Consider the following 8,939-nt stretch of genomic DNA (forward strand, 5'->3'; position numbering starts at 1 on the left):
GTGTATTCACATTGAATAAAAGTATATTTAAACCTGTTAACATATAAAAGTAAAAACTCATGGCATCACAGTGTATACACATTGAATACAAGTATATTTGATTCTGTTTACATGTAGAAGTATAAACTCATAATATAACAAAGTATTCACATTGATAACAAATATATTTGATTCTGTTTACATGTAGAAGTATAAATTCATAATATAACAGTATATTCACATTGAATACAAGTATATTTGATTGTATTTACAGATAGAAGTAAAAACTCATGGTTTCACAATGTATTCATATTAAATACAAGTAAATTTGATTCTGTATACATTTAGAAGTATAAAATCATAATATCACAGTTTATTCACATTGAATACAAATATATTTCATTATGTTTACATGTTGAAGTGTAAACTCATAATTTCACAGTGTATTCACATTGAATACAAGTATATTTGATTCTGTCTACATATAGAAGTAAAAACTCTTGGTATCACAGTGTATTCACATTGAAAACAAGTATATTTGATTCCGTTTACAGATAGAAGTAAAAACTCATGGTATCACAGTGTATTCATATTGAATACAAGTAAATTTGATTTTGTATACATTTAGAAATATAAACTCATAATATCACAGTGTATTCACATTGAATACAAGTATATTTCATCCTGTTTATATGTAGAAGCTTAAACTCATAATATAACAGGGAATTCGCATTGAATACAAGTATATTTGATTCTGTTTACATATAGATGTAAAAATTCATGGTATCACAGTGTATTGACATTGAATACAAGTATATTTGATTCTATTTACATGTAGAAGTATAAACTCATGGTATCACTGTGTATTCATATTGAAAACAATTATATTTGATTGTGTTTACATGTAGAAGTATAAACTCATAATATAACAGTGTATTCACATTGAATAAAAGTATATTTAAACCTGTTTACATATAAAAGTAAAAACTAATGGTATCACAGTGTATTCACTTTGAATACAAGTATATTTGATTCTGTTTACATATAGAAGTATAAACTCATAATATCATAGTGTTTTCACATTAAATACAAGTAGGGGAGAACGGGGTCAAACTTGACAAAAAATTTCTTTCCTCTTTATTTAGATTTCTATGTTCTTTTTCTAATATTTATTTTTAGTTAATGGTGCATCACCTTCTTGGGTAACTCCACAATTTTTTTTTAATTTTTAAGTCTTAAAATAAACGAGTTATAAGGATTTTAATGAAGTCGGTCTTTTTAGTTTTTATTTGAACGGCGGGGTGAAACTGGACAGGGATGGTGTGAGATTGGACACTGCCAGTTTTCCTCATAAGGAGACATAAAATAAATTTTAAAAAAATATGGGTAGACTGCTTATTCAATATTTTATTCGTTCATATTGAAATATTTGCAATAGAAATGAAAAATAGAGAGTTATGTCATTTTTACGAAATAGGGGGCTGAAATGGACAATTTGTAGGCGGGTAGAGTAAAATTGGAGGGCTTAACAGAGTATCGATTTGTAAACGATATCTTACGTATATGGCTTCTCCACAAGCACCTCCCACTCCAATATCGAAGTTGTTCGATATGACCCCAAAACTGTGTGTCCAAAATGACCCAACCCGGTGCTATTTAGTATTTCGTTAATAACTTAACACTGGAAAGGCATTAAAATTTAAGTTTTTTATGTAAACTTGTGGTACCACAGTGTATTCACATTGAATACAAGTATATTTGATCCTGTTTTCATATAGAATTAAAAACTCATGGTATCACAGAAAATTCACATTGAAAACAAGTATGTTTGATTCTGTTTACATGTAGAAGTATAAACTCATAATATCACAGTGTATTCACATTGAATACAAGTACACTTGTTTCGGTTTACATGTAGAAATGTAAACTCATAATATCACAGTGTATTCACATCGAATTCAAGTATATTTCATTCTGTTGACATGTTGAAGTATAAAATCATAATTTAACAGTGTATTCACATTGAATACAAGTATATTTCATTCTGTTTACATGTTGAAGTATAAACTCAAAATTTCACAGTGTATTCACATTGAATACAGGTATATTTGATTCTGACTACATTTAGATGTAAAAACTCGTGGTATCACATTGTATTCACATTGAATACTAGTATATTTATCCTGTTTACTCATAGAAGTAAAAACTCGTGGTATCAAAGTGTATTCACATTGAATACAAGTAAATTTAATCCTGTTTAGATATAGAAGTAAAAATATGGTATCACAGTGTATTCACATTGAATTCAAGTATATTTGATGCTGTTTACATATAGAAGTAAAACCTCGTGGTATCACAGTGTATTCACATTGAATACAAGTATATTTGAATCTTTTTTCATGTAGAAGTATAAATTCATAATATAACAGTGTATTCACATTGAACACAAATATATTTAATTCTGTTTACATATAGAAGTGTAAACTCACAATATTGTCACGTGGAGATCACGTGACATACGAGTGAGACACAACCCACACTCATCTCCTTCTTGGAAACAAGCAAGGGTTAATGTACGAGTACATTCGATCTCGCTTTGTCTGAATGTTGCGTTAGCAACACAGGACGCTTGCACCTTCTCTAACGCTTCGTGGAAACAAGCAAGGGCGATTGTACTCAAACGTTCGGCCTTGCTTTGTAGTAAATGGTTAAGGGTATCTTCTTCTTTTGTAGAAACAAGCAAGGGCGGATGTACTCGTACAACCGACCCCTTTCAGTAATAAGTCATACGGGTTATCTCGATTGTTCGTAGAAACAGCAAGGGCGAAAGCACTCGATGATTCAACCTTGCTGTTCTCCTACCATAAATTGGCGATGTAGTGTCTCTTGAATGGAATGTTCTTACTTGACGTCCTAAAGTGTGGACGTCCTAATACACTCGTGTTACACATCACCCCCAAGTGTAACAAATGGTGGAGATGCAGCATTACTAAGGAGACAAGGCAAGGAAGTTTATCTTATGGTATTATTCATTGTCAGAGGCGAAAATCGTTTATGGGCTCTACCACAAGCGGTTTAACCAACGGGTTGTGCCAAATCTTAAATTGTTGGATACGTAGCCACGTTTTCGGCTGACAGTGGGTAAGACTATTTGGTTTCTATTAGCTTTCTCTCAAGGAAATCGTTTATTACAGTGACAAGATTTTAAGGTATTGTAATGCAGCAAGGCATTAATCATTTTTTTTTGCCGGACGTAAATGAGAAAGTCATCGAATCGACGTTGGTCTAGTTGTCCAAGGGATCCGAGCAGACGTTTACACCCTTTGCCTTCATCTGCGCGCCCGGTACCGGAACAGCAGCTGGAAGAAAAAACTGTTGAGCCGGACGGCACAGAGGACGTAGTGGGAAGTGGGCAGCGGGTAATCCAGGCTGAAAAAAGGTTGGAGAGTACTGCGAAAGATCTTGAAGAATCTTACGTAGACAAGAGTATTGAGGCAGTTAAAGAAGGTAGCGAAAAAAGTGAAGACGTCGAATTGGAGAGTACTGCGAAAGATCTTGAAGAATCTAACGTAGACAAGAGTATTGACGACGCACACGAAAGTAGCGAAGAAAGCGAAGAAGAGGAAAACGTGGATAGCACTGACGACGAGCAGTTATTTGCAGATACCGATAGTGATTCAGGTACTGGCATTATGCCTTCTCAGATAAAGTTTTTGAGTCCCAAGGTATTTAAGGCAACGCCGGAAGATGACGCCTTCGACTGGCTTGAGCGTTACGAGTCAACGGGAGCGTACAATCAATGGGGCGATACGGAGCTAAGGGCGAATTTCAGCATGTATCTGGATGGAGCGGCAAGAAAATGGTACCTGTGCTCCACACTTCCGACGGAGTGGCGTGATTTACCCATACGACCGGGGGTTGGCCTCAACGCAGCTGATCTTCCGGCAGTAACCGGAGTCAGAACACTGTTTTTGAAAGAATTTCAGCAACAAAACTACAAGCTGTTCCAGGAAACACGCTTGCGGAAACGGGTTCAAGGTATCGAAGAAGCGACAACTAACTACTATTACGATGTTATTGATCTTTGTAGGGTGGTGGATCCAACAATGTCGGAAGCCACCAAAGTCGATTACCTTTTTGGGGGATTACGGCCCTCGTTGGTCGAAAAATTGTACCCGTTACAACCCAAAACAGGCGAAGAATTTTTAGAGGCGGCGAAACGGTTCACTGATGCCACTGATGAAACCGAGGAGAATCCTAACAATTTGAGGTTATCCCATAAAGAAACAAGGTAAAAACTAGGTTGCGGGTAGCTCGAAGAAAAAACTCTTTCCGATTTTTACTCGTCGAATGGTTGTTTATCGACACTGATGCATTAGCTTTCAGAAAACCACTATGTTGTGCGCATTGAACTACCTTGCACATTTTAGCTACAGAAAATAGTTGTTCGTGACTTGTATATGAACAACATATGTATAACTACCATGTTAATTACATAAAATTTTCTTGCTCTTTTCTTGTTCGTATTTTTTCCATAACCAATATTTAATTAATAACCATTCATAGAATTATTATTAACCGTGGTTTGAAGAATTAATATAACATAAAACCCATTCCCAAAATGAAGATATTGTAATTCAGATTTTTACTTTTTATTGTATTTAATGCTCGCAAGTATACATAAGATTAAACATTCAGTATTAGCAAACAGGTTTAAGATCCAAATTAATCACTTACAAAGTGATTTACCAATGCGGTAATTAGATAAGTATCTGTTAACACATTATTCATCGCCAAAACACACTTTTTCTTAATTTGCAAAGGATCAAAAGCCAACTGATGTTTTGATTTTCCCACAAGTCGTGTTGTTTGTCCGTGAGTTGGACTAAAATCGATTCCGTTCAAAGAGGGAGGCAAAAACGTTTGCTTCGATTCTGAACCATATTTTCTACCTATAATGAATGTCATGAATATCGATGGAAAATAAACTATGCTGTCAATAGCAACAAAGTCTCCGCTTTGGTGGTTCAAAGTCACCACCAAAGCTGTGTGAACAAGTCAAAAAAGTAAAATCTGATCATTATGACGAAATAGAGTGAAATAAACGTAATAAAAATTTCTGCATTTATCAAAAATACATTTTATTAAATTAACTGTATTGTATACAATAAGTTGCATATTCCTTAACAATTTAAATTTAAATAGGATAAAAAATAAATGTTTTGCGAACGATTTAAGAAGTAATCTAACATCATCGCTCTTTTCAATGAGGGAAGTATATAAGCCGACGCCTTTCCAATGTTCAATATCCCTCCCCCTCTCGCCCACTGGATTGGTGGATCAATGTCCCTGAAAATCTGACGAAATAGGACTAATGGCATGGAGAAATAGGACTAATGCCATGGAGAAATAGGACTGAACTAAAAGTTTAAAAAACACAGTCCTATTTTTCCAGTCCTACTTCTCCTTTAGAAATAGGCCTGGAAATTTTCAGTCCTATTTCTCCAGTCCTATTACGTTTCAGTCCTATTTCACCGGCTACCGAAAGATGTCACACAGCATAGTAATAATGCAAGCAAAGGTAAACGATCAACAACGAGCAAACCGAATACCACAACATCAAGCTCGGCTGCTATTGCAACCAAAAGCAAGCCTTTGTCTCTTAACCAAACTGCACGAGAGGATGACGATCATACCAAGAAGACTCGAAGTCGTCGTCACCTAGATTTTTATCAAGCAGAAAGTGCAGCTTGCATAGGTGGCAAAGAAAACGATGAAGATCAAACAACCAGCACATCATTGGAAAAGGATGACTCAGCTCGAATTAAACGTCGGTTGGAACAAGTTAGTTATATTCGACTGATTTTGTTTAAGTAATATGATTATTTGAATATTTGTTTGTTTGTGTATTATAGGAAAACGATGAACTTAAGAAAAAAGTTGCTCGTCTGGAAAACGAAAAGGAAGAAGAGCGAAAAATTCTTAATGGACAGATAACGGAACTCGAAATACAATTGAATACACTCGAAGATGTCTGCAAAGAAAAAACCAACGACGTATCTGGCCTAAATGATACGCTAGAGAAAATGCACTCCGATCAACTTCTTCCAACAGTTCTTATTCAACGTGAGTATGAAGAATTGCAATAAAATAATAACATCTGCTAACACCATTACCAATAATACTATTTAGATATCACGGGCCTTATTGATGTCATCAAGGCCGATTCTGAGAAAAGGCAGGCGGAGCTTTCGCGTCTACAGTCAATGAAACTGACCACTGTCCCTGCATCTGCCGTTTCAACTCCTTGTTCTTCTCCACACGCTACTCCCTCGAAGCGATTAGTAAGAAACATAGTTTATTTTCTTTTTAAAAGTAGGAAAATTAACTAATAGTCCATATACATTCATTTAGGTAAAGCTTGATGGTGATGTATTTATTGATCGAGATGCACTTAAAAATGCCGTTGCCTATGGATCTACTGCTAATACGGATCATAACCTAAACTTAATGATCAACACGATCTTGGATGCATTCTTCACACAAAGCCAATTGGCAGGCTATAGTTTATCGGGAAAGGCGTGCCCAAATATGAAGGGGAGTAAACCGAAGCCCAAGATTCCCTCAAACATCATTCAAGCTCTCAAAAGTACTTTTTTAATTCAAAGCCCTTTTTATTCCACAATATGACAATTTTTTTTCTTAGATTTTGTGCGAAGAAATTGGAAAGAATGGTACAAATTGGTACCAACTGACAAAGCAATAAACAGTGGTGTGGGTGCTAAACTTCGTTCATGTCATACGGCAGCTAAGAACAAAGGAAAAAAATCATCACTTACCAAACAGCCTTTGTTTATCGGAGATAATGACAGCGAAGATGACAACGGTAATTCTAAAGATGGTGTTGACGATAACGAAGACAATATTTCCGTACGTAGTTCTGATTTTGAAAATGAAGACTCGTCATCACAAGCTGCCGAAGAAAACGACGTTATCTAGCTTCTTTGTGTCTCCACTGTCATTTATCATCTTCCACAGCTTTTGGTCTGATTGTCAACTTGATTTATTTATTATTCCAGTTTCGGCGTTTTAATAACCTGCCTCTTTTTTATAACCGTTAGCTTTTATTGTTCGTCGTTGATATTATGTATACTGCCTCCGGCCTCTCTACTTACGGTTAATTTTCTTTGTGACTTATTTAATTAAGTCATATATGGAAGAGTTTTTGTATGCGCAATAACAAACTCATGTGCAATAAACAGAAATAAAAATGAATCTTTATTTTCGATTAGTGATTTTTTATCATTATTAATTAACTGTTCTATGTAGGTTAAAATTAAGTATTTTAAATGCTGTTGTTTAGCTAGCTTAAAAGTAGGTTTTTTCATAAAACCAAGAAACTAGCTTTATTATTAAATACTCGATTTCACCAAGTAAAATTCTTGCTCGTGGGGGTGCAAAGCTAGCACGCAAAAAACATGCTATTGCCACTTGACACCAACCTTTTTTACCAACTAGCTACTAGCTAGTTTTCAACTACATTTTCCCAATGACCAGACCACCAACAAAGGAAGAAGTGAATCAGCGGAGGACACTCATAGACGACCTCAAAAAACAAGTCAATCATGGCATTCCGAAAGACAAACGTAAAAAAATGTTCCAATTGCTGGAAGAGAATTTGGAATGTTTTGCGGCAAACGTTTCGGAAGTAGGCCGCTGCAACATATCCGAACACAACATTGAAACGGAAGATTCCCCGCCAATCCATCAGGCCCCGTATGCCAGCGCGTGGAAGGCTATAACCATCGTGAACGAACAAGTAAAAAGTTTGGAAGAGGCGGGAATTATCGAAATTTCGGACTGCTCGTGGTCCGCACCGGTGGTGCTAATCACAAAGAAGGATGGAACATGGAGATTCTGTGTCGATTACAGAAAGCTGAATTCAGTTACGGTACGGGATGTTTATCCTCTACCAAGAATTGCGGATGTGCTGAGTCGATTGGAAGGAGCAGAATTTTTTTCCATCCTCGACTTACAAGCCGGATATCATCAGATTCCGGTGAGAGAGGAGGACCGTCATAAGACTGCCTTCATTACGACTGATGGGTTGTACCAGTTCAAGGTACTCCCATTTGGCCTATCGAACGGTCCCAATTCATTCCAGCGGTCCATGGATATTATACTGGCCTGACTTCGATGGACAGCGTGCCTCGTCTACTTGGATGATGTCATAGGGTACTCGTCAACAATCGACCTCCATGTCGAACGACTAAGTTTGAAAGTATTAGGTCATGTAGTGGATGCGGATGGTATTCGTCCAGACCCGGACAAATTAGCAGCGGTAAAGGAGTTCCCACCGTGCAACGAAGGAAAGACGGTGGCCCTAAAAGTGAAGAAAGTACAAAGCTATCTTGGCCTGTGCTCTTATTATCGTCCACACATCAAAGATTTTTCTATAATTGCACGCCCGTTAATTTTGTTAACCAAAAAGGATGCAGTGTTTGATTGGGGTCCTGACCAGGAGTCCAGCTTCAACACACTGAATCAAGCGCTGCTTGCAACCCCAGTCCTGGCTCATCCGAATTGTGACCTACCAATGGAAATCATTCCCGATGCCTGTGGCTACGGCATTGGTGCGGTATTGGCACAACGAGTGGAAGGGCAAGAACATCCGTTGGCCTATGCCAGCCGCCTGTTAAGCAGCTCCGAAATAAATTTCAGCATCACCGAGAAAGAATGCCTGGCCTTGGTTTGGGCCTTTAAAAAATTTAAAGGGTATGCATGGGGATGCAAGATCGTGGTAGTTACAGACCACCAGGCGCTGTGTTGGTTGTTAACCAAACGAGATCTCGCTTGACGGCTAGCCCGTTGGACCTTGTCGATACAGGAGTATGACATCGAAATCCGGTATAGGAGCGGAAAACTCCATGACAACGCAGATTGCCTCTCGCGATGCCCTT

General features: G+C 37.1%; 1 protein-coding gene across 1 annotated transcript; it reads left to right on the plus strand.

Annotated features, from left to right (window-relative positions):
- Positions 1-3,671: 3,671 nt before the first annotated feature.
- On the plus strand, positions 3,672-6,978 carry LOC123469886. Its single transcript, XM_045169233.1, has 7 exons — positions 3,672-4,270; positions 4,607-4,611; positions 5,504-5,823; positions 5,895-6,105; positions 6,172-6,323; positions 6,394-6,628; positions 6,686-6,978. The coding sequence occupies exons 1-7, from the start codon at positions 3,672-3,674 to the stop codon at positions 6,976-6,978; spliced, it is 1,815 nt and encodes a 604-aa protein (XP_045025168.1).
- Positions 6,979-8,939: the final 1,961 nt, after the last annotated feature.

The sequence above is a fragment of the Daphnia magna genome, linkage group LG2 (assembly GCF_020631705.1).
Source record: "Daphnia magna isolate NIES linkage group LG2, ASM2063170v1.1, whole genome shotgun sequence".
In the NCBI taxonomy this organism is placed as follows: Eukaryota; Metazoa; Arthropoda; class Branchiopoda; order Diplostraca; family Daphniidae; genus Daphnia; species Daphnia magna.

What these genes read in the sequence shown, in the direction of transcription:
- LOC123469886 (XM_045169233.1), top strand. Translation starts at nt 3,672, where the DNA reads ATGCCTTCTCAGATAAAGTTTTTGAGTCCCAAGGTATTTAAGGCAACG. An exon ending in CTACTCCCTCGAAGCGATTA is followed by an intron (nt 6,324 to 6,393) that starts GTAAGAAACATA and finishes ACATTCATTTAG; the next exon opens with GTAAAGCTTGATGGTGATGT. An exon ending in CATCATTCAAGCTCTCAAAA is followed by an intron (nt 6,629 to 6,685) that starts GTACTTTTTTAA and finishes TTTTTTTCTTAG; the next exon opens with ATTTTGTGCGAAGAAATTGG.